Source organism: Equus przewalskii, chromosome 22 (assembly GCF_037783145.1).
Source record: "Equus przewalskii isolate Varuska chromosome 22, EquPr2, whole genome shotgun sequence".
NCBI lineage: Eukaryota > Metazoa > Chordata > Mammalia > Perissodactyla > Equidae > Equus > Equus przewalskii.
The window spans coordinates 13,888,118-13,915,422 of NC_091852.1; the positions used below are offsets into that span (position 1 = coordinate 13,888,118).

The following is a 27,305-nucleotide window of genomic DNA, read 5'->3' on the forward strand; positions in this document are numbered from 1 at the left end:
TGTATGGAAAAATACTTTTAAGACTCTTTTTTTTTTTGACTCTTTTTATGTCTGTTATTTTCCATTTTCAAAGCACTTTTCATTCAGCTCAGCCTTCTCATTATGTTTGGTATTAGTTGCCCATATTCCAGAAAACCAAGATAGGAAAACTTTAATTGGCTTCCTCAAAGGCCAATGAAAGTATCAACAACAGACTCTCTGCTAGGATTTAAAAATCCTTAAGGTTGTGGCAAAACCACAAAACTACCAAATGTAATTCCCTTCGTTAACTAATCATATCTGGTATAGAGATAATAGTCATATAGTGCAACTATCACTTTAATTCTATTTTGAAGATTAATTTTAAGTGTGAAACCACAGGCATTTAAAACTTATGTACTTAGGGGTGAAAAAACAAAACGCCGTCTAAGTTGAACAAACTTAACGCTACCATTCAGTGAAAGACCAGCGTGGAGAAAACTTTTTCATTTATAGAAAATATTTTTTAACCTCACATACTTAGTAGACATGAGTGGAACACTCTGATGGGACAAGTGCACATTTTGGATACAAGACTCGAGATTAAGAAATGATCAAGCAGTTTGCTGTCAGGGCTTCTATATTATCATTCCCGTGTAGATATTTAGGTAAATTATCCACCAGACAAAAGAATAAAGGTAAAAATCCCTAAATTATGTATGATTCACATCTTCTTTGTGAATGAGCAAGAAGATAAGCTCATATGTCCAATGGCCAATAAATACAACAATGAAAGGTTTTAATACATATTAAATGAAAATGAGTTCATAGAGTACAATGGCATAAAACATAGAGTCTTGAAAGAAAAATCAGGTAGCATTTCCAGTGAGCAAATTTTATTAGGTAGAATCAAATCTATTTACCTCCCACTGTCTTTGCATTTTAAGAGAAGAACTAAATGCCTTATTTCTGCGAATAGGATCGGGACTGGAGTCAAGCATCTGATTCTAACATCATCTCTGACACTGGCCAATGAATAACATTTCACTTTGACCTCTCTTCAAACACATGATGTGCAGGTTACCAATTAAGGCGCATTATGTAGCTTTTACATAGCTACCAACATCACATCAGCATGCTAGGTGGCAGAGATGAAATATTATTTGTACAGTGAAATAATAAAATATAGTTTTACCCTTTGAAATGGTAACACATCAGATATCACTTTACACACTCAAATAAAAGCACATTTCAAAACCTTTAGTTTCAATTCAACACATGGCATGCTTCATGGTTTCAGCACTTCTAATTCTTTTAATAAGTGTTACAAACTGAAAGCAAGACAGGTAGGTATTAAAAATATATTGGAACATCTTAAAATTACCAGCCCTACCAGTGGAAATAAAATGATGGCAATTAAAAGTAATAAAGGTTATTAAAAGTTAAGGCCTTGGAGACTAAGAAGTCATGTTAGACTGTCAATTGTTTTCCCCATGGTGGGAAATCAGTTAGAAATTAAAAAAAAAAAAAATCTAGTAGTTTAGTTGTGGTCAAAGAAAGAGTCAGTGGGGATGGGGAGGTTTCAGCAACATGCTGATAGAAAAAAAGAGACTTACATAGTCTGGGAGGGCAGTGAAATGGAAGGCGTGGTAACCTCGCTCACTTAGTTGTCATTTTTGATTTTCAATGACATTTTTTTCATTCTTTCGCCTAGTAAAGATGACAGAAGGTCCTAATTTATTATCTGATGTCTATTCCTGTTCCTAGATTTAAGAGAGTTTAACTGTAGACAGTCATATCATCCAAATACAGACACTTTGAAAAAAACTGAAGCACTGATGTTGCATGCATTCAATTATACTTGTAGCTGCATCCACAAACCAGAGAGAAGGGCTGGAGGGAAAGAAGCAGCAGGCACAGCCCAGGTGACTGGGGAGAGAGGGGGTGGATCTGCACGTTCCTCAGATTAAAGCAGGAGATGGGAGGGGATGATAAAGAGCTAATTTCTTCCTGAAATGATCTGAGCCATCAATTCTAGAAGAATGCAGAATTACAGTCCTGAGCATGGCTCTGTGGTCCACATATCCTATATGCACACACAGAGCTGCTCAAAATACACATCGCACACCACAACAGATAGTCTCTCCATTAGATGCCTTCTGCTGCTGAGGGTAGGCTGCATTTTAGATGATGAGAGCAATATCATCAACACTTTTATAAACGTGACCTAGCAGATGGTTTACGCTTGACTGAAGGGAAAAAAAGGGCAGTGTAAATTTCTGTTTTGTATGTAAATCATACCACAGCCAGATCCAACGAGGCAAGACCATGGGGTCCCTGACATTTCCTTCCACTTCCACTTTTTGGGTGCCCTTCAACATCTATTGGGCTGGCATGCTGAAGGTGCTCAGGAAATCTTTGTGAATAAACAAATGAAGAGACCGCATAAATTAAATTCTGTGAATAAAACCACCCAGATGGCAAAAGCCCTCAGTTCTACAGCTGACTTGTACATTTCTAGGAGCATGAGGGAGTATTAAAAAGATGAGAAAAGGAAAAAACAGAAAAGACTTTATAAGAGGTAAGGGCAGGGATCAAAGGAGAAGGAAATAACACTAACAACCCAAATAATTTAACGCCAAAGTCATCTCCAAGCATTGCAAATGTTGGTCAGCAGCAAAATATTGGAATTTGGATTTCAGTTCTCTAGAGGCAAATACTACATCTGTTTGTCTGGTCTCATACAAATACTTTCCGATTCTCATGCATAAACTTAAGTAGATTCTTTGATAGGTGCGTGATATTTATTCTATTTATTTTTAAAGAAACCATCTCTTGCAGTTTAAAGTCAAAACGTGTCGTCTAAAATTTAGCTAGGATTATTTACACAAAGGACAACCAAAATAACGTCTAGTTAGTTTGCATAGGTATGTATTCATTGGACTACGTTTATTTTGAAAAATGAACCTTCTGCAAAAGACATTTTTACTATACTATAAGAGACTATTATTATTATTATTTAAGAAGCAGCCGGACAGAATAATCTTAGTTCAGAGTTGTTAAAAATTAAGGTACTATTAGCATAAAAATTAAGGAACTATTAGCTTTGGGGCCCCCTTCACTGTGAGCTGATCACACTACAAGATGGTTTATAGAGTTCCACTATAAGGAGAGCAGGGAAAGAAGAAAGTTCTCTGCACCCAGCTCATTAGCATGCAACTCCTGGGTAATCCTACTCTCAGAGAAACATAGAGATGAGTCAGTAGAGAGCCACATTCTTTAGTTTTTCCAGGCCAGCCTCCTTGCCTGAATGAGAGCCTGTCCATGCCAGTCAACAAGAAGCCAGCAACTGCTTCTGGAGAGAATCTCTTCCATTTTCCAGTCCACAACACACGTGGGTAAGAGTGGTCAAGTCTGCCTTGGAGACAGGCGCACCCCAGTCTAGTTTATACCTTATCTGGCTCTCTGCTATGCCTAGGATGTACTATATATAGGTATGTCTGGAGAAACGTAAGAATGTTGTGTGAAATGGACTTGGCAGGGTTTGGTGACAGACTGTTCTTTAAGGTGCTGTCTTCTCTGAAGTTATCAGTGATAACTAAGATTCTTGAGTCTATTGATGGGGAGATCTCAAAATCAAATGGGTTGCTACTCCGAGCTGCTTCTGCTTTCCCTGATGGGAAGGAAATTCTGACACTGATACTGACATCCCCACCGCAGAAGAGTACGTACTAAGCAATCTGTGAAATTAGTCTCATTTTTTGTTTTTTTAAAAACCACTCTTCAAACAAGTCACATTGCTCAACATCAGGGCACAAAAGCAAGCCCAGGAAAGTACAGGTGTTTTCAGATTCGTTTCATGCATCCATCTCACTCAGCATTAGGACCAAGGTGCCTGGGAAGAGAGAGCACCCAGAGCTACATGCTTCTGTTTGCAGGCAACTTCCGTTTTCTCCTGTCTAAGGAGAAACGTTTGGCCATGTGTTCCTGCTAAGCAAGGCCTGCAAAAGCTGGCTGACCTAATTTAAAATACGAGCTCTCGCTGAGCTCTCATTGCATGAACCTCTTCCAAACATTAGCTATTTTTCGTTCGTTCAGTTCTTATTTAATAAAAAGTCAGCCCATCTTTCTCCAGTCCCAGTGACCTGCTTTCTCTCCTTCCCCCGAGCACGTCGCTCCCCCTGCTCGCCTCTGCCTTAATCACTTTTATTTGTGGGACGCTGGGGAGGGGATGGTAATGCTTAGAGTAGGGAAGAAAACTCTTTCTTAAAAAATTCTTCTTATTATGATCATGTTTAGATGAAATATGGGGCTTGCCATCAACAAAATTACAAAACAATTCCACGGGGAGTCCAGACCGTTCAGGGTAATTCATCTATGAAAAAGTGAACTTTAATTGTTACTCTTGGCAGCAATCTAAGAGAAGAGTGAAATATTATACTAAATATTGCCACGTGCAATAGTAAAACGCTCTTTCCTGCTTGCCAGGAGCAGTGCACAGTCCCCTTTGGACTCAGGTTTGGATCTGGTGATTTAGTCTAAATCTTCTGTTTCTCCCTCTCCAAAACCAACAGAGGTTTTCAAAAGAGTTGCATTTTTTATTAGAACCATTTGCTCTTTTTAAGCTGCCAAAAAGGAATAAGTAAAACTAAGACTTTTATTTGGGTTAAAGTGGATTCCTCAGCTTCATGGAGGTCAATGTACTTAGTCTGTGAACATTCTACTAAGAAGTTCACTGCAGCATCGAAGCGGCCAAGGTTATGTTTTGTTCCCTTCTTCCCTCCACCCCAAACCCCAAAGCCTCATGGGTTTGTATAGGAGGAGCTGGGAGCATGTGGAAACTAATCAAAATGAAACATACATATGGCAAATTATCTCCTGGATTTTCTAGAACAACTGAAATTTCAAGTATTTTTGATGTCACACATAACAGTTGCTCTTTTGGGACCAAATGTCTGGATCTGGGCTTCAGAAAATGTGATCCCAACAGGTATTTACAACCCTTTAGATTAAAAGCTTACTGAACGCTGCCGCATTACATAGTTTACCTGCATAGAAAGGCGTGTGATAATACTCAAAAGCAGAGGGATATTATTCTTTTGCTAAAAATGGAATCAAGTCTTTAGTGAAGATGTTAATCAAAGAACTATTTTATACAGCGCTGGTTACAGAGTATATTTACAGCTTTTGGCTAAGCATGAGACTATAATAAGCTATTTGCAAATAATTTTTTATATTATATTTTACATTTCCCATCTGAATATTTACATACATTGGATATAATTTACTAAGGATATATTAAAATCATATGTAAGATATTCTATGTGGATAATATTATTCATCTTCTAAAATGTTTAAGTTGGGGAAGTTAGGGCCCAGAAAAATTGAATGACTTGCCTAGGATCATTCAGCATGTTACCAATGATCTGAGGACCAGAACCTCAATTTTTAAGTTGATATTCCCTAGGCTATGGGATACTGGTTTTCATCCATAGGGATATATAACGATACCAAGATTATTTGGGAGTAAATTTAAGTCTGCAGATATGACAAAAAAGTAATCTTAGTTGTAACTTAAATTAATAGACATCTGAAACCTGAGTAAATATACTAAACTTTAGGACATCTGCTTGATATAATTCTTTTCTTTTTATTATAACATACATTATGGATGGCAACAAACAAAATGGCTACCGTAAGACAGTCTGAGGGAACCAGAATCTCTCTCAGCCAAGAGAAACAGACTCAGCAATGACTATATACTGTGCACAATGGCATAAAGACTGCACATTATAAAGCTTCATAAGAACATTTAGTTTGTATAAAGTAATGTAGAATCATGCCTGTTTTTCTGTTTGTGGAAGTTAAGAAAAAAACAACCACAAAACTAAAATGTATAGAAAGCGTGGCCTAGCAACCAACAGTGCTACACTCAAGTGAAAAAGATATCCCAATTATTTAAGTGGAAGGAGTCACTATAGAAGGTGAGGAATTTTTAAATGCATTGTTACAAATACCACTCAGATAATCAACGACAGCATACAGTAAACTAACGAGGAGGCCCACAGGTCGGCTATTCTTGGAGCTTGGTTACCCTTTAAGAAATTGACCTATGATGTGGGAAGCCAAGGAAAGCTGCCTTATATGTATTGTTTTAATTAAAAAAAAAAAAAGATTCTGCCTTTTATTTACTAAAAGATCAAGCTCTTCGTGTGTCAGCACAAAATCTCAAGTTTCTCTTGAGGGGTTCTATTTCCTGCTCTCCATTTAAAATGGGGGAAAAATAAAAATATTTTGCCTGTGACAGAATATGAAAGAAGTTCTCACCCTTAAAACCAGCAGCATTGGTTTTCCAGTCATTAGCGTTCAAATGTCCTGCACGGGAAGTCCTGACAATAACATGCTGCACGTCTCTCCAGGTCAGAAACGGACTGGGGAAAGACAAGGTAAGAATCATTGTACCAAAAAAAAAAAGATGGGGCAAGCAGAGTCACAAGCAAATTAAAAAAGCAAAAGCAAAATGGCAAAGTACTAAAAACATAGGGTCAGCTATTTGGGTTTGGGATAAACAAATGCCAAATGCCGCTCTCGTTCTCAGCATGGAGAAGTGACATTAGTCTGAGGGAGGCAGAAAATGTGACCTTAAATTTGAGAAATCACGTGATATTAGTCAGCGTAACTTAGTTTTTAAAAGGGTGAGGATTTCCAGTTTCCTCAACAAAATGGCTCCCAATTCTGGCCCTATTGACCTTTGTGTAAAAGCTTGCATCACTGTTGGAAAATTACAATAAGCTAAAGTCAACACTGAAGGCCTCTGGAACATTCCTTGTTCAGTTGTAGAGCCAGGCAAGAGATTTGTAATTTAACAGAGCACTTAGCAATGTTTAGCATTCTGCATGTAGGTTTAGGATATGGAAAAAGTCTCAACTGAAGCTGGATCCCCATCTTCCCCATTTTAGGAAGAGAATATGGCGGAGAGCCTAAAGATGGGCTCCAAGGTATAGGCAGCTATGGGAGTTTTCTTAACTTGCAGTAAGTAGTTATCATATTAAATTACTGGATACCTATTCCTTGTGGGTGTTAGCACTGAAGAGCACAAAGAAACTACTGAACACAAGATACTTCCATTGGAAACTGCAATACTAATCATAAGCAAACAGAAAACAAATCCAAGTATATATACAGACTTTTGTTCTCTTTCAAAGAATAGGTATATACTAGAAGGGTTTCTTTTGTGTGTGTGTGTGCTGAGGAAGATTCACCCTGAGCTAATATCTATTGCCAATCTTCCTCTACTTTGCATGTGAGCCGCCACCACACCATGGCCACTGAGAGATGAGTGGTGTAGGTCTGTGCCTGGGAACCGAACCCAGGCCACTGAGGCAGAGTGCGTCGAACTTAACCACTAGGCCACTGGGGCTGGCCCTATACTGGAAGGCCTTTGACTCAGGGCAGAAAATTCTAACCAGGATACTTATTCAACTCAGTCTTGAATGTGAGGTGTGACAATCTTTTACTTAACTAGGAAATATGGCAATTATCATATAGCTTGTGTAGTTATTTTCTTTGTTTCTCTGCTGCCACATTCATTTTAGAAGGATAATTACAAAAGATGGGTCAGAACATTTCAGGGAGGAGAGAAAAGGACTTGCTACCTTCCTTGAGGTGTGACAGGGGCATGTGTTAGTCCCTGTGTCCCCTCGTATGCACACGTATGGACACTGGCATCTCCCAGGTAGAGGGAGAACCTGGTATCTGAATTGTAGCTAATTTTCAGTGATGGAGCTGCCCAGTGCTTTACGTTACACTACATGTTCCCATCAAACCCGCCACATACATGTTTTTGAGGGTAGCCTGCTAACGAGAGGGGCCCAGTGGTCAGCATCTGGCTTCTTCATTTTCTCCCCATGTGAAAGTGACTTCTCAAAGTCTCAGTTTCCCCACTTAGAATGTGGAGGCTAACATCTACTTTACTTCCATGTACCAAATGAATCAAAGTAACGCCAGGTACTTAACCTAGTTCCCGGTGCACAATAAACCATTAAGAAGTGGTAGGCAGTACAACCTTTTGCGAAATTACGAGCCCCACCAAGTATTCGGCAGCTTGAAATTGAAGGAGATGGGGAGAAAAGTACTATCGAGTTCTGATTCCTTGTTGTTATGCCCTCAGATTAAAAATAAGAGGAGAGAGATTAGTGCCATTTTCAAAGTTCTCAGAGGGGGCAAGATAGGATGTAAACTATCGCCATTTTCAAAGTTCTCAGAGGGGGCAAGATAGGATGTAAACTATTTCGTAAGATTGCATTCACAAAAGAACTTATACTAAGGGAATTAAAACCCAAGCAAAATTTGAAAAACATGAAAACAGAATTATTTTTGTTTTGACACAACACTCGTTAGGAACCAATTTCTGAGAAGGCACGAAACTCTAAAGCAAGGGAGAGAGGTTGTGTGATGGATCCCAGGAAGCAGGGAAGTTTCGCTTCTAAGACAAATAGCATGATTTGGCCCTTTGCTGACTAATACTGAATCCACATAATAATTCAGTAAACTCTATGCAGTACGGTCAGGAAAATTAGGAGACGAGTCAAGGGATAATTCTGAATGCTAGTTTCAACACAGACGTTCTAGCCCTGCCTAAGATGTGAATCGAATCTCTTTTCTCTTTCCCAGTGTAGTTTTTTGAGTGAGGGGCAAAAGCAACCACAGAAAAACTCAGTGGGGAAAGACACTCCAGCCACTTCTTTAGGGTAAAGCGGAATCCTCTCGAACGAACATACATGTTTTTATTTTTTCATGAGCAAACAGTGAGATATCTAAAAGTACACTAAGATTTGATAAATATGTCTAAATCAACCTAGTGCTTTTTAAAATAACATTTAACACACAGTTAAAACTTTCGCTTTTGAAATGTTACCCTTTAGGGGAAAAATAGACAAGAAATGAAACGAGTTTCCCATATTATCTATCACCAGGGCAAGATTCCTTCAGAAATATCTAGCACAAACTTCTGACCACTGGGAGACCGTTTCTCTAGTGAACCTTAGCACTAAAAATATAATAATAATAACAGAATAGAGAACATTTACCTGGTACCTTAAGTTGTACGCAGGCAGACTCAGGAAGCCTGCATCCAACTCAGCCTGAGGAAATGAGAGTTACTTGCTCTCATGCTGAGTTAGTTGCAAAAACTAGTTCTTCTTGGAGTACTTAGGAGCAATTAGGAGGAAGAAACTGGCTTCAGGAAATTGGAACTACATGTGGAAAGGAGGAGGCATTCAGATAATTTTACTCTGACCTTTGATAACGCACAACTTCAGAAATGATTTAATTTCAAAATTTCCCGAGTTTCACCAAAATAAAATGAGGTGGGTATTGAATCGGTGATGTTTCTACCTGTGGGAGCGTTACTAACTAGCTCAGGAAACAGCCGTAGGTTAATTTGTAGCATCCTGGAGGACTTTTATTTATGGGGACGTCTGAGTCACATTTTATGACCTGTTTGTATTTTTGCTCACTGGGATGATGTACAAGTGAAGAAGTCAAACTATCAAACATCTGGCAAACCATATACAGAGCGTAAGCAGAGAAGGGAAAGCTGAGTTAGTGTCTGGGGCTGGAACTCCACAGTGCACGGCAGTCATGTAGGGACCCCCTAAAATGTACCCCTTCTGCCAAATACCCTGGACCAACACCTCACTGGCCTCTGAAAACTAAGACCCATCTCACCTCCAAGCACAGGAACACTGAGCACCAAGAGCTTTGGGGCAAATGATAAACAAGAGGCCAAAAGTCTAACCGACCAGGAGAAGAGGAGTTTCTCTCAACCCTGAGCCCAGTGACCACTGATCGCATAATAAGCCACATAGAGGTATGCCACACATGCCTCAGGTTTCCTCCTGAATTACTGATCATTATCCTTAAACAACAATATACATTAAAAGCGTAACATTTATAAATGCCTGCAAGATGATGGGTTGCTATCTATGACCTTTCAAGGCAATACAATACATATGCTTTTCTGGAAAGTTCTGTGTACATCATCTTTTCCTGTTAGGAAGTTTTACATTCTTTAATGACCTTGTAATAACAACCAATGTTCAGTGAGCACTGAACATTGCGTAATCTTAAAAATCATCTGATATAAGTAATATCTTTATTCCCATTTCATAGATGAAAAAACTGAGGCCTTGAGTTACACATAGGAACTGAAGTACATACAAATAGTTAGTGGCCGAGCTATATTCAATCTGGCCACACTTGGCTGCAGGATGTATGCTATCAATCACTTATTTACACCAGCTCCAGATGGACCCGCAAAGGTGAAACGGACATAAACACAGCGGTTTGTCAGGTTCTTTGACAATTGGATCAGGAAGCCAAGTGTGGCATGTCATGTCCTCATGGTTACACAACTTTTGTACATGCACTGTCTCTCAACTCAGTAGGCTGATTTCTGTTTACCACAGAAGGCAGGAGATTCTTGAATCTTAATTCGGTTTTTAGATTCCAAAGGCCTAACTTTTGCACACTCCATCACAGGTAAGCAGAAAGAGCAAACTAGGAAAATCATATTATTTTTTAATATTTTATACTTACACTGTTAATTATTATATTATTCCATAAGATCATTGTTATGAGTTTGTCACCTTGCCTAACACACTTTGATGTGTTTTAGAACAGCCTAGTTTGGTAACTCATTTCCAATCAGGGAACCTCAGCTGAACCTCATCCCAAACTTCTAGTTTCCAGCTGCAAAAACAGGAAAATTAATGACACTATGACTACCTGGTGTTTGTATTACATTTTTGTTCTGAGCAGTTCAAAGTATTTCACGGGCCCAATGGTAGGTTTAGAAGAAGTAGGACATATCCCAAGAGAGACATCTTGTCTAGTGCTTTTTGTTGGATTTCTAAGTGCCAAAGCTAGCACTTAAAAAAAAAGCAAATTTCTCCCCAGGAGTTTTCCCAGATAATTCTGTACATGTGAATGTTTGAAATAAATCTGTACTTGGTAGTCCTTAAAAACAAGAACCAATTTTGAATCAAGTGACTGACTCACCTGCCTTTATTAAAAAGACAAAAGAGAGCCATCCCTGAAAGTCTAGTGGTTAAAGCGTGGCGCTCTCACTGCTTTGGTGGCCTGGATTCGGTTCCCGGTCGTGGAATCACACTACCCGTCTGTCAGTTGCCATGCTTGTGGCAGTGGCTCACATAGAAGAACTAGAAGGACTTAGAACTAGCGTATACAACCATGCACTGGGACTTTGGGGGGGAACAACAAAGAAACAGCCTCCAAACCCCTAGATGGACCTATCATCATAGGCACGGTGGGGGCAACTGATAAAAGGGACAACAGATACACATCTTATTACAGAAAGAGAATTTATCAACAAGAGAGCAACAGCAAAGCCAGAGAATGAAAACTGTTCCCAAAACAGGGCAATCTTCCTTAAATACAAGAGTGAATTTGTGTAATGCAATGATGAACGATGATGTGGACCAGAACTATGGGGAAATTGCATGAGCAATCAGCCATCGTCCAAATATCCAACCTTCTAAATAGTCAACAAAAAATCCAAGACCAGTCTCCTTTTCTGTTTCTTAAGATTGCATAAAACAGAAATGGAAATAAGTAGCCCCAAAATTAATGTCACTGTGCAGATGCTAAATAAGTCAGCAATTATGGGAAAGGATTCACCACTAGCTGGAACAACAAAGAAGAGGCAGAAAGTGTTTAAAGCCTGCAGAGATGGGTAAAAACATTCCCCTGATTGCAGCCAGTGCATGCCAGTGATGACTCAGGAATAAAATACTGACCATCCAACAAAGGAAACCAACCTTCTTTTGTCAGGTAACGAAGACCCTGAAAAGATCATCAGATTGTCAGTCCCACTGTGAGCAGTACAGTCGGCCCTCTGGATCCACGGATGCAGAACCTGTGGATATAGAGGGCTGACTGAGGGACCTGAGCATCCACTGGACTTTGGTATCCGCAGTGGGTCCTGGAACCATCTCCCCGGCAGATACTGAAGCAACTCGCCATCGCTAACAGCAGTATATTTGTTTTGTTTCATGTTCTACATTAATTCAAAAGTTCCAGGCCTAAAGTTGGGTTGTAATAACAGAAAACACAGTTAATAATACCTCTAGATTTAGAAATGTGACTTGTATTGATATCGCCCAGACACCTACTTATGATCCATCCACACCTGAACCAAAGCAAAAACGAGAAAATTGTCTAGGGACCTCCAAGTCAAATTTTTATTACACTCTCTTGTGAAACCACTCGTGGAGTCCTTGAATTTAGTATAAACCAAAGGTACAGAAATTAGTGTCTAAACACACTTAAGAAGATAGCCCCTACTTTATACAGAAAAATTCTGTCATTTAAACTGAAGTGCTTTCTTTCCTTTATAAACCCTGGCTTATTTGCAGGATTCATCTTTACACCTAAAAGACATCAATTAACTTTTCTGTAGCCTTACAAATAAATGACATTTTGTTTGCAAGCTCAATAATCATTTCCTTGAGATACTCTGCTACATAACCTCTGTTGTTGTTAGCACCGTCTCGTCAATTCCGACCCTGTGTACAGCAGAGGCGAACCATGCCTGGTTTTTTTTCCCAGAAGAATTTAGAAAGACCGCCCTGAATTTATACTAGCATATACAGTTCTGCTGAGTGAAATAATAATGCTCTAAGATCTGTCAAAAAGATCTGGTTTCAACGAGCCGATGGTGTAAGGGACAAGCCGACTGGCCGAGGAAGGAACTGTCTGTGCCTCTGTGCTGGTGACAAATCCTCTATCTGTGGGAATATCCTCCCCCCGATGGCCAGTCACTGATGGGATGTTGCAGAGGATGGTGAAATGTTCTTAGGTTTGATATCGGAGTGATTTATAGCACCAACTGTTAGAATGGAGGCTGCGAGCCCACTTACTCACTGAACCAAACTCCCAGACTGGAGTGGTTCTGAAACGCGTCTACGCTGTTCAGGGATCTGCAGTTCTCACCCCAAAAGCCAGCAGCTGAACCCTCAGACAGGCAACAAAAACACGTGGTTGCATCTCTGTTATTACTATTATTCTAAATTACAGCACTTTTCTCTCATTATTCTTTTTCCTGTTAAATACATACAAAGAATTATAATAATGCTTCTCTATATGCTTATTAAAGAAATATATTTTAAAAAAGGATTTTCAATGTTCAGCTTTAATTTTAAAATTTAACGAAAATCAGTCAGCATTTTGGATTCTAGAACTTTTTTATTTTAGGTATGTTTTCTTTTGGTCAGAGAGATTGGCCCTGAGCTAACATCTGTTGCCAATCTTCCTCTTTTTATTTTTTCCTCCCCAAATTCCCAGTACATAGTTGTATATCCTAGTTGTAAGTCCTTCTAGTTCTTTTATGTGGGATGCTGCCACAGCATGGCTTGATGAGTGGGATATACATCTGCGCCCAGGATCTGAGCCGGCAAACCCCAGGCTGCCAAAGTGGAGTGCTTGAACTTAACCACTACACCACCAGGCCGGCCCCTAGAATCTTAAGTAAATGTGATTCTGTCTACTTTAGAAACTCCTGGTTTATGATGTCAACTCCTAGCAGTCTTTCTAATTACTAGACATGAGTTGTAACAAAAATTATTTTTCAAAAACCTTACACACAGACACAGGAAAAGATCAACTAAGATTAACAGAAATCTATTACAAAAATTTTGGAGGTATTTCAAATCACCCTATGGCTGATGTAACTGGAAAGAGAAAAATAACTTTTAACTTTCCCATACTTGATAGTAAGAAAGTAAAGCTGGCTTGCCACCTAAAGGAAAGTAGAGAAGGAAGAAGGGAACAAAAACTCCCCAAACCCTAAGCCTTGTTTCCTCATCTGTCTGCTGAATTAAAGACCCAAGATACTCATGGGCTAAAGTAGGCACACAATCCTCTACTAGACGAGTCTCCTTTTATATTTTCAAGGCAGCCCAAGTATTAACTCTGATCTCTCTCTTGTCCCTATTTTCAGACTCGCCACTCCCAGAAACTATGGCAGGAAATAGGGGCTAAATCCAACGTTCTTCTTCATTGCCCCCCCTACTCTCCATGTTGGGGTGCCAAAATCGTGTCTTCCCAGACTCCCCAATAGTGAGGGGTGCACATGAGATGGAGTCTGACTAATAAGTAGAGAGTCTACTGAGCATTTTGAGAAAGCCTTTGCTTTCCTGCTACAGGCATTCCCTAACCCTCTTTCCTTCCTTCCTTCCTCCTTTTACTTGAATGTGGATGTGATGGCTGGAGCTGCAGCAGCCATTAAGAAAAGAACAAGAGAATAACACAGACTTTGGCCTTGGCAGCCCTGAGCTTCTGAACCAACATCTTGACGTGTGGATTTCCTGTGGTACCAGCCACACTTTCCTGCTACTGAACACAATTCCCGAAAGATATATCTCCAAAAGTATGGAGTGTTAGATACCATTTACTGATCACCCACTGTGTGCCAGGGACACTGTGAAAAGTACTCTATATTCATTGTTTCACTTATTTCTCATGACGATCCTGGGAGACAGGTACTATTATTACTTTCATTACCAAAACACGGACATCAAAGCACAGAAAGCTGAATGGTCCTGCTCGGGGTCACATGCTTAGCAAGAGCTGAAACTGGCCACAGGGAGTTTGAGCCCGAGCCCTGGCTCGGATCCACCCCAGCACCATGTCTTGGCCTGGAGGAGGGGCCCTGAGGGGAAGTCAGGTCAGCAGTCTTGTAGGGACTGGCCGGCAGCCTCCAGTTTCAACAGAAGGGTTAGAAATGATCCTGTCCTCCCCCAGCAGACTCACTTTAGCAGGATCTCTGCCTGGCTCTCAGAGTTGACGGGGGGCTCTCCATCACCCCGCCCTGCAATGGCAGACTAGAGCAGGTCTGTGCTGGGATGTGAGTGGGGAGAGCATCACCCCCTTTCTGAAGCCAGAGTTTCTCACTGAGGATGAATAATTTAAAAAAAAGCCAAGCATGGAAACAAAGGAAGAAAAAAGAAAAAATGGTAGAAGAAACATAAGAGGAAAGTACAAGGGAAAAAGGGAAGAGAAAGAAAAAGAGAAGACAGCAGAGAAGAAAGACAACAATAATATGGAGCTATGGAAAAGACAGTGCAGAAAAAAGGAATCAATCAGTAAAGCTGAAATGTCAACAGAGAAGCCGAGAGAAAGACAGACTACAAGGAACAATCAGTGGGATTAGCAAAAGAAAGTCTGCGCTGGAGGGAGTCAGTGGATATGGATATTGTGGAATTGATCTTGTGGAGAACTGAGCTAATGATGCTGAACGCAAATGTGAGAACTTCCTGCCTGTTTTGCAGGAAGATAATCAGGAGACGATGAGGAAAGACAAGATGCTCGATCTGGAGGACAGGAACCAGAGCGCACTTCAGGATGCCAGCCCCGCCTTCCTCTGAGGACGAACATCTAGTGGGTCTTCACCGTGTCCTCAGCAGCTGCCCTACTGCGCTTCACACACAGTACTGCACTTCGTGCCCACAGACCAACCCCCCGGGGTGGACGGCATTATTACTCCCTTCACAGACGTGGACACTGAAGTTGAGAAAGGTTAAGTATCTTTTCCAAGTCACAGAACAGTGAGAACCAGAACAGGGCCTTGAAGCCACACCTCTCAGACTCCAGGCCCCAGCTCGGAAGGCTCAGTGCAGATTTTGCCAGTAATCAAAATCATGTTTCATTACCAATGTCCAAGGTAGGCTGGAAGGACTCAACATGTTTCAGGAAATATAAGAATTGCATCCCCTACACTCACCCTTAAATATATATATTTCATTGCAAATACAAAGAAAACATATCCTGAAAGGGGGGATTCAGGATTTAAAAATACAAGACAAAACAGGATTTCTGTCTTACGACTTTCTCTGCAAAGCTAATTTCAGCAGACAATGAAAAAAAATTAAAGCTATTGAAAGAAAACGAATCCAGGAATTTTATACTAGGCTCCTGGCCTTCATGAATAAATGCAGGAGACACACATTGGCAGGACTGAGAATGGGCACCAACCCACCTCTCCACAAACACACTTTGAAACCGAATAAAACAAACAAATAATTTAAACATCTATTTCAGAGGATGAGTAAATAAGTCAAAATTAAAACCCCTCAAATGTGCAGTTCTTACAAAAGACCTACAGATGGCTCTAAAATAAACACAGAGTTAGGACTAAATAATTGTTTTAACACAATTCTTCTGAAAAGAAAAATAATGGTAAGAAACAAATTAACTAAAATAGTCTGTTGCATAAATCCTGGTTATGGTATTAAAGATGGAGAAATGAGTATAAATGAAAGCATGTAAAGTAAATGTAAGCCAAGTTTCTATAGCAAGGAGTCAGAGGGGATAACACCCCCATTATAAGATATATTTATTTTTATTTTATTATTTTTTTTTAAAGATTTAATTTTTTTCCTTTTTCTCCCCAAAGGCCCCCAGTACATAGTTGTATATTCTTTGTTGTGGGTCCTTCTACTTGTGGCATGTGGGACGCTGCCTCAGCGTGGTTTGATGAGCAGTGCCAAGTCCGAGCCCAGGACTCGAACCAACCAAACACTGGGCCGCCTGCAGCGGAGCACGCGAACTTAACCACTCGGCCATGGGGCCAGCCCCAAGATATATTTATTTTTAAATATCAGCTTTGTTTACTTAGAAAAAAATGAACATTTAGAAATTATTAAAGTTATTTAAAAATGAACTTTTTACCTAAAAACATGAAATATAAAAATTAAAAAATGTGCAGAGATTTTTCTCTGGTAAAATTAGTTGCAAACAATGTAACATTTCAGACAAAAAATACTGAAAAGGACAAAGATGTACAATTTAGGTGAAAGATAAGATGTCCACTACCAATATCTCACAGCATGAAATTTGTACATCAAAATGAATGGATTGAGGACTTTAAGAAAAAAGAAGTAACTGATGAAATCACACTAGTGTCCGGATATTTTTAATCCATTTATTTCAGGAGAAAGAATACAGAGGATTTGTTTATATAATAGACAATAATTTAATTAAATTAAAATATAGGCCCTACAAAGAGTAATTTTTTTCTTAAGAATTCATGGATCAACTAAAGAGTTTTGAAAAAAAAGGTGAAGATATATTGGGCCAAAAGGAAATCTCAACAATTGCCCTAAGGAAAACCAATACCTCACAAACCACTAGTGTGGTTGATTATCTGACCACAATGCAGTGAAAAAAAAAAGTCAATAATAAATCTCAATAGAGACAAAGTTTGTTAAACATTTAAAAGTACTATTCTCAATCGTCATTCTATCAAAGAAGAAGCCAAAACATCATTAGAAAATCATGACAGTCAGCCAAAAGTATGTTCAATGTGCATCTTCAAAAAATTGCATTAACGTAAAACGAAAAATAAATGAATCATGCTTCAACCAATAAGATTCATAGAAAAACAAAGATTGATCATAAGGAAAGCAGGAAACATATTAATGAAATAAAAAAGGACAAATGAAAAACAGCATTACTGCTCAACAAATCCAAGAACTGGCCTTTTAGAAAGAAAAAATAGCAAAACATCAAATAAAGAAAATAAAAAGAAAACACGAACAAAATTAATTATAAATATTAAGGCAATACAAGGTATTTTTAGAGTATTAGGAAACCTATGTCTACTCTGTATCTATATATTAGAGTTAAATATATAACTATATATAACAACTGGCCAATAAATTCGAAAATCTTATGAAATAGACATGGTTCTGGGGAATATAAATGAAAAAAATTAAAATAGAAAAACCTATCAAAGAACTACCTCTCAAAAAGGCTTTAAGAGTCAGATGGTTTCCCGCAAACTTACAAGGAGAGCGATCCCAAGTGCCTCCAGAGAAAAGAAAAGATGCAAATTTTTACAATTTATTTTGCGAATTTAACACCATTTGATACAAAAACTGGCAGAGATGGAGGCCAATTTCAAGGAAAAATGAATCTGGGTTAGGAAGTCTGACTCTTCATGTACTCCCTCTTCTGTCTCATACATGAGGAATAAATGAAATAAACCATAAAGAAGAATTTAAAAGATTCTGTTTATCTGCTATAAGGACACAATTAATGCTAGCTAGCTGCTGCATCAATAACATAGAACAAACACATACACATTCACATTCAGTAAAAGAAAGTATAAATCTCACTCAAGAAAATAAACACAAAGACATAAATAAAATATGCTAAAACTAAACCAATAGCATATTAAAGAAATAAATTTAATTCACGAATATAAGCAGAGAATACTATTGCGACCTATTACTCTAATAAATCATATCAACATAGTATGCGAAACTATATATTAATCTCAACACATACTGAGAAAATACCCAAATCCCATTCTCAACAAAACATTTATAAAACCAAACTCACTGCATATCCTCAATGAGGAAAAGCAAAATTAACAAAAAGTGAAACAAAAGGGGAAAAAAAAAGAATCCAGAGAAAATCAGGACCTAGGCAGAAAGTTTAGTGTCATTCTTGATATTTAATAGTTTTGAATGGTTAGCTAATATAATAGAAATAATATTAATTGCGATATCCGTTTCCATATTTTTTTTTTTAAAAGATTTTATTTTTTTCCTTTTTCTCCCCAAAGCCCCCCGGTACATAGTTGTGTATTCTTCGTTGTGGGTTCTTCTAGTTGTGGCATGTGGGACGCTGCCTCAGCGTGGTCTGACGAGCAGTGCCATGTCCGCGCCCAGGATTCGAATCAACGAAACACTGGGCCGCCTGCAGCGGAGCGCGCGAACTTAACCACTCGGCCACGGGGCCAGCCCCCCGTTTCCATATATTTAATACATTCCGTATGTCTAAATTCACTTAATCCTAGCAACAAGCTGGTGATTCTGGGTTGTTACCCCTAAGTTCAGATGAGGAAACTGACCTCACCAAGATTAAGAAACATAATTTCACCTGCTCAAGGCCACCCAGGTAAAAATGGCGTAGAGGCAGGACTGGAACTGAAGCCAGCCTGACTCCAAAACCTGAACTTACAATGACCAGTTTGTACCAGCCTCCAATAAGAACAAACAAGAAAAATACTCAAATGAACACAGATGACTGTTGCTACCGTCAGGCGCCATGTATACATTCCAAAAACCAAACAACGTAATGAGTTATAACATAATGTGAATTAAATTGTCAAATGAACAGAGACGAGCATTACTACCGTCAGGTGCCATGTATATATTCCAAAAACCAAACAACGTAATGAGTTATAAATAATGTGACTCGAAGAGGCTAGAGATAAAACATACAAAAGAAAAACATGCAACAACAATAGCTCTGTTATAAATACGCAACAGTCAGTTAAAGGTACAATGTTATTAGAAAAATAAACAAATATTTACTATTCCAAAAAATAAATTGAAACCAAAAAGTATAGAAATCAAGACATACCTAAAACTTTATTATGACTGTAAAAGGGAGATCTGAATAATTCAGAGACACATTTTCTTGAACGAGAAAAACCAACTGTTATATAAAGGAAGCCAAGATTCATACAAGTGTCCTAAGTTGTCAGTGGGATTGTTTTTGGAACATGGCAAAATGGTTCTAAATTTTATCTGGAAAAATGAATAGGTAAGAATGTTTAAGAAAATGCTTAAAAAGTAGAGAGATACTGTAATGTTAAAACAGAATAACAGTTGACAGAATAATAGAGTCTCTAAACTGAAAGTCTCTAAAAGAGACTTTCATAAATGCAACAACTTAAAGAATGCAAAACAAATTGTTTTTGCAGGAGATGGAATAATTAAATGAGACTGGGCAAGTGGGATCCCTATAAAAATTGAATTTAGATCCTTGCACTGAATGCCAAAATAAATACTAGTTGGTTAGACATTAACGCTAAAAAATGAAATGGGAAAATGCTGGATGAAAATGTAAGCTGGTAATTAATAGATTTTGAGAGACGAAAGGACTTTCTGACCTGGGGTCCATGGATGACCCCATGGTACAGCAAATCCCTGCCATGTGAGGATTCGGCTCGTTTTAGGGGGAAAGCGTACATAGTTTTCAACAGCATTCATTCATAAAATTCTCTGAGAGGTACCAAAACACGAGGTATGACTAACTGAAGAATTTATAAAGGACACATAAATTTGACAAATAATAATTTAAAGATAAAGAAAAAAATCTCTCTATGTCAAAGCAGTGTGAAGAAAACTTGAAAGCAAATGACAAGTTGATAAAATATTTGTAGTAACTATGGCCAAGAAGTGACATATTGAGTATTCAATATAAAAGAAAATATCATATACATGAAAAATGTTACCAACATAAAAGATTAGTAGGTGATCTGCAGAGCATTCATAGCATTACTACCCTTTTGAGTAACTTGGCGACACATTTCTGAAACTCAATTTGAATATTACTTCTTGCAATTCAGGAATTTCTCAACACCTAATTTCCAACAAGTGAACAGAGACAGTAGACACAAAGACCTGAAACCTTCTTTAATCTAAACTTGCTTGGTCGCAGGTTGGATAAAGCATTATTTGGTTAAAAAGTATGATAAAAAGCTAATGGGAGAGGCTGGCCCCATGGCCTAGTGGTTAAGTTCGGTGCGCTCTGCTTTGACAGCCCGGGTTGAGCTCTCAGGCACAGACCTATTCCACTTGGCAGCAGCCTTGCTGTGATGGTGTCCCACACACAAAATAGAGGCAGACTGGTACAGATGTTAGCTCAGGGCAAATCTTCCTCAGCAAAAAAAAAAAAAAAAAAAAAATCTAATGGAAGAGGGATGACAAAATGAACAACAGGATCTGAAGGGAAAGCAACATGCAGACTGAAGATGATAAAACAGGAAATGTTCTCACAATAAATACATTGTGTACGCTAAGAATATTTGGAACCGCATCACAGCATGAGGAGTTATTGCACTGTTGAAGCAGAAAGTTGATAGCGTAGGGAGACTTTAGATTTTTGTTTATAGATTTCTGCAAGATTTATATATACTTTTTGCAAAGACTATGTATTATCCTAGTGATGAGAATCTAACTTTAAAAACGCTTCTATTGCTAACAATATTGGTGGTTATGGGATTGCTCTTCCTAGGATCTTTCCGTGTTAAATATCTGTTCCCAGAAGTTAGTGGCAAATGGAATCAGTGGGTTGTGTGCAAGGACCACTAGGACGAAAAGGCTCTTAAACTAGATTTAAAAGACCAGCACATTGTTTTTCAATTTGGAAATCAGTCGAAGATGGATAACTTTTAATTTTGCCAAATAAGAATATCATCATTTCATACAATGAAGAAAACTTTATACCAAAATAATATGCAATTTCCAAATAAGTTGCTTAAAAAAAATTTTTTAAACTACAAAATATATCTTTATTTTTAAAATACCCTACACCACATTACCATTATTATTTTTCTTTGCCTGGTGATCCTTGAACAGTCTCACTAAATAGCATCTCTATAGACCAGATGGTCTCTGGGCAACCTTCCAATGTTATGATTTCTCAGACAAATTGATAATTATTTTATATTCCAGGTAAGGTATCGCATGTAATTGAGAGTTTTAGCACACTGAAAATTATAAAATTGAATACATCTGCTATGGAAAACGAGACCATCAGATGTCAACTCCAATGGCACCTAAATTCAGAGCAACGAACCAGAAGTCAGCCTGACTAACTGGACCACTCCCACAGCATGCTCTCTCCGGGAAGCTCTCCACAACCGTCTCTCAGGTCAGCTGTGAAGGTTTCCGATGGTAAATAACAAGCAGACTCCTCTGAGAGCCTACCTTAAATTTCACTCCAATTCTTTCCTTCTCTCCCTGGTTGCTTACCGAATTTTTCAGATAAACTAGCATATCCACTGAAGACAGAAAAATAAAGTTTTTATTGTATTCTTTCTGACTAGATGAACAATTTTCATCTTTCAAGTGATGCCCAACCAGATTTCAATCACATACGGACATGTTTCTAAATTTGTTGTAGGAATAAAAAAAATACTATGGATCATCCAGGCTTTTCCTCCTTCTCATTTGGCCTTCTATTGCCTAAGCCTAGGTCATCAATTCAGGCACTGATGCAAAAGGTGAAATTTGGTTAATGTAGTGATCAAACAATAACTCAGTAAAAACTCAAGAACCAAGTAGAAGTGGGACCACTTTTATGACTCCCGTCTCAGCAAAAAGGCTATCCTCTCACCAATGGGCTGACCTTATCCTTAGATCTGCTGTTACTCACCCTTTCCTATCTTTTCCTCACCATCCCTTTCTACCACAACATCGCCCTTTGTTTCCTCTTCTCTTTCAGAGCGCGTGGCATTGGGTGTAACGAGCTCTAGTCCATGTGCCCCCTCACTGGCATGTGTGCTCCGCTGGACCCAGGTTCAGAGCATCGCACGCAGTTGTGCTCAACCTGCTCTACCAGGCCTGGCAGCTCTGGCACGGAACATGCATTCAGGATGTTTGGAAACAATTTGAATTACATCAAAACTATGATGAATTACATCAAAACTATGCTAAGGATTGCAACTGCGACTGTCAGATGCATTACAATTTCAGAGATGTGAAAAAAGTCTATTTAAAATAAAGAAATGATGGTAACAAGCATGACTCAATAATTATTTCTTCAATGAATCAATCAACATTTAGAGTTAAGACCGAACTTGTTGGCACTACGCCCCACTAACCACAGATACCTGAACAGATGCCTCTCCATACTTTTGCATAACCAAAGGAAGCATTCATTCATTATACAAATATCTGATTGCCTACTATGTGCCAAACGCTGTTCCTGGTGCTGGTTCTACTGGTGCACAGCCACTTTCAAGACAGCTTACAATCTACGCATTTTTTTAATTGAGATCTATGGGCCACTTGCAGTTGAATCACCCAGATTCTTTTGAGGGCTTCGAAATCTGCATTTTTAATAAAGATTCTCTATGACTCCTATGTGCACTAAAGCTGAAAAAAAATCTTCAAAGGATAGCTAAACTCCTTCTTCTCTGTCAAGTCTTCCTGAGTCAGCCTGTTCAGTCTTCTCGCCTTCTTCATACTCATGGCCCTTACACTTCGTAGCAGCCATTTGTAGTTAACCACGTCTTGTTGTAGCTCTGAAAACAGAAAGACGAGGCAGAGTGATGGTGGGCTCCCGCGTTACATGGCCTTGAGATCAACTTCAGATCTGTCACTCACTCCCTGTGCACGTTTCTCAGCCTCACCTTCCGCACCTGAAACACGGTGATGGTGCCCGCCTCACAGTGCTGCTTTGAGGAGAAAATGAGATCACCGAGGAAAGCACTCACCTCGGTTCTGGCACAGAGCAAGCATTCAATGAATGCTGACTGCTGCTTCTACTTTTCATCATTTTGTTTTTTATTTTACCTTTTTGCCCTCTTATGCACTATGTCCGCCCTCAACTGGGGCCAATGGCAAGAAGACTCTTTTGTCTCATACACAGTATGTCGCGGTCAGATGTGCTATGATCCTTACTGGGGAAAATGACACTAGCAGGCCTTGCAGGCGCATTGTTTTTCTGGATATGCAAAGAACATAAACCTTTACTCATCTGAGTTACACATATGGTTGCTCAATAAGACTCAGAATCATCACAAATAGAGAAATAAAAACTTAATCCAAGATGGTGAGACATAAGCCAATCTTCTAAACACAAAATATCTTTCCTTTTGGGCTGCATGTTCTCTTCCATGTGTCACAGTTTATTTCACTATGAATTTGTTGCTTTGAGTTTTTGACACATCAAATGCCATAATCGACTTGTTGATGTCAGGATGAAGAAATCTTACCTGCTAGTGAAAGGACATGCTTTTCAATCTGTCATTTTTATTTCTCTTATTTACTTTTCATGCAGACTGATGGCCAAATGTATTACAATCAAAATTACTTAAAAAAGAGAGAGAAAAAGAATGCTGGAATCAACTAAGTACAAATACTAGATTCTAGTGTTACTAGGAACAATTATGCTCTTCTGAGCAAATGACACAAGAATGTCCTAGAAGTAAAAGATTATAGATCAAGACAATGTGGACACAGGCAGGACTGTTTCAAAACAGCCCCAGAGGCTGACCTGGCAGTATAGTGGTTAAGTTTGCATGCTCAGCTTTGGTGGCTTGGGGTTCGTGGGTTTGGATCCCGGGCACAGACCTAGCACCGCTCATCAAGCCACATTGTGGAGGCATCCCATATAAAATAGAGCAGGAGTGGCACAGATTTTAGTTCAGTGACAATCATCCTCAAGCAAAAGGAGGAAGATTGGTACCAGATGTTAGCTCAGAGCCTATCTTCCACACAAAGAAAACAAAAACAACTCAGCCCAAGAACACTTGGTATAAAAATAGGTTTGAATTTTAACTGGGTTTCAACAGAGAGTTTAGGAATATATCTGAGAATCTTCCAATACAAAGATAGTGATATTGGATGAAGCCATATAATAAGTGATTTTGCATAACAGACTGAAATATGTTTTGATTAAAGTCATTAAGTAGCAGACTATGATGTGAAACTATAAAGGACCCTGAAAAAAAAGTCAGCTTCTTTGATTCCCAGAAGGAAAATCAGATTTGACAGTATTTTGGGTGCTACCATAGATACTATCAAGAACAAAAATTTCCTGGCAATGAATAAAATCCACAAACCCTCAAGAGATTAAATTTAAATACTAAATTTTACCTACTTCTTGTAACCCACTAATACATTAGTAGATTTTCTAAGCAATCTTATGGGGTAACTTCATAAAAGTTAATTTGTTATGAACACCCTATTTAAATTAAAGGACATGGCAGTAGATGAGCAATTTATAACATAAATAATTCCATATTCTTTATTCTCTCTAAAAATGTAAATGTCTCAGTCATTTACAGCAGTCCTGATCTCGGTGGAAAGCATTTTCTAAGGATTGATTAATAAGCTGCTAGGTGAGCAGATACACTAAAGCACAGCCAGTCACTGCAGGAGAAATTCGCTACAGGTCTTATTGCAAGGCCTGCAGGCCCAGGAATCTTGCTCCACTGGGTATTTGAGCTCCTTCTAATTCTCAGGATCCCATGGGAAGAAGAGAGGGTGTCCATTTCAATAATGGTATGCAATCCACCTAAGAGCTCAGCCAAGAAACCAGAACTCAGCCTTGAGTTTCTCCTTTCTCCCAAAGCACATTCTCTAGTTCATTCCCTGTTTGCTGTACCTGCAAAAAGCACAGCAGAGCTAACCCCCTCTCTCTATCCCCAACACCATCACCTTGAGCAGGCTCCCCTCATCTCTCCTGAACCACGGCAACAGCTTCCAAACGGTTCACCTGCCTGGCTCCCACACCACCCTTTCTCCAGGGAGATGCTGAAATGGTCTTTAAAAGATTAATCAAATCATGCCTCCTCCTTAAAAGACGCCACAGATCTCTATCACGCTTGCTTACTATGATGCCTTCTGTGATCTGGACTTTTCCAACTCCTCAACTCACATTAGCCACACATACCTTATTTCACAAACCCAGTAACCTGGTTCCAACTCCATGGTCTTCCCAATTTGCTCCTCCCTCTCCCTGGGACGCTCAGTCCAGCTCTCTACAAGGCAGGCTCCTTCTCATATTTCAGGCCTCAGCTAAAACGTCACCTCATCTAAGATGTATTTTCTTTACTGTTCTATATAAAATACTTCCTTCATGAAATTATTCTCCATTATTCTATTCTGTTTATATGGTTCTTAGTACTCACCATTTGTTTTTCTATAGCTTGCCTTGCCAAATAGGATGGAAGTTCCATGTCTGTCACAGCATAGGGACCCTCACCTCATAGACCATTAATACATGTCTGTTGGATGAACAAATGATTCCATCTAAGGTCTATTTTAGCAACACCCATATTCTCTTTATATGCCTTTCAGAGGTGAGAAAAATGAGTTGAGATTCCAAGGTTCCTTTCAAAATCCCTTGAGAAGAACATCTATCTTTTTCTTTTTGCTGGGCTTAAACTAGGAGAAGCTTCCTACCTTGTATTTTCTGAGTGGTATCACTGTTTATAGAATTTTCAGGCAGTGTCCTTTGAGATGGGATTCTTGTCAAGGTGACAGAGGATGACATATCACAGATGATATAATTGCTATGAAATTAGTCAAATACCAGAGAACACTGTAAAGGGGTTCCCCACCCCCAATCTTTAAGAGTTACTACTTAGGTTAGATCAGAAATTGGATATTTATAACATGAGACATTTCTAGCATATAACATATGACACTTGAAAATGATACTTGACCAGCTAAACAAGGAAAAACTCGGGATTGCAATAGGACTGAGAACTATTCTTCTTACGAAACAATCTATTATTACAGTAATAAGAGCAAAATATGCTCAGTGAATAATCTATTTTTAAAAACACAGCTAAGCAAAAGAGGAGGGTTAACAATCACCTAATAACTTCTCTGTCCTCAGTTCAGTCTCTGGGCGACTCAACCATCTACCAAGCTTCTCAGTTTCCTCATCTCAGAAAAGGGATGGAAAACACTGGTGAAACCTCACGACAATCCAAGGTGAGTGAAGCTGTTGACAGGGGCTTTTCCAGGAAGAAAGGACACCTTTGGAAGCTGCACGGTTTTAAACCATTAACCATTAGTTAAGGCACAAAACTGAGTCCAGTGAAAATTGGCTTCTACATAATTTGAACTTGAAAAGTGCTAGAGGACACAGTGTATTGTCTGTGTGTATGCAGACATAACAAAGCTATTTCCATGCGCAGTCCTGGCAGAAGGCCCGTAGTAACTGCTTCGTGGGTCTGGTTACAATTATTTCACGATAGGGAATAATCCAGGACAGTACATCCCTTCTCAGTCCACTCGGCCTCCAGTGGAAATGTGTGCTGTTTTACCCCACAAACCTCCTTTCGGCTCTCCTCCCTGCTCACGTTTTCATTCTCCTCACCCTAAGCATTCCAACCATTCACCCCAGGAAGCTCAGCTACATTCTAAGCCCAAACTACACCACAATACACAAGAAACTCAATGAGTGTGTGGAGGGCAGGGTGTGTGATAGCTCCTTCTTTCCCTTGTAATTATACACAACCTGGGCAGATATGCCTGTATTCTCACTATTTGTTCACGTGCTTTCCAGGTTCAAACCGAAATAAACAAAACTCTCCTAAAAGGAAAGAGCTGGGACGTCCTCTGCCATTTTACCTCCATAACCAGACGCATTTGTGCTCCCCGCCCACTGCAACATTTCCTACAGCTGAACGTGGCCCTTGGGAGAAGTTATAATGGAACATTTTATAATGAAATGTGTTCTTAATTAAAACAAAGAAGATAAGAATAGTTTACAGGATATCAGGACTA

The 27,305-nt window shown here is 39.0% G+C and overlaps 1 protein-coding gene across 5 annotated transcripts in view; it reads right to left on the reverse strand.

Moving 5' to 3' along the window:
• The window catches only part of PCSK5 (proprotein convertase subtilisin/kexin type 5), a 436,496-nt gene that overhangs the window by 213,221 nt on the left and 195,970 nt on the right, over positions 1–27,305 (reverse strand). For all 5 annotated transcript variants that reach the window (XR_011531551.1, XM_008515633.2, XM_008515632.2 and 2 more), the window contains exon 10: positions 6,286–6,389. Coding sequence is in view for 4 of the 5 variants with exons in the window: in XM_008515633.2 (XP_008513855.2) it covers positions 6,286–6,389 (104 nt within the window). In the remaining variant the exon portion in view is untranslated. The remainder of the gene's footprint in view (positions 1–6,285; positions 6,390–27,305) is intronic.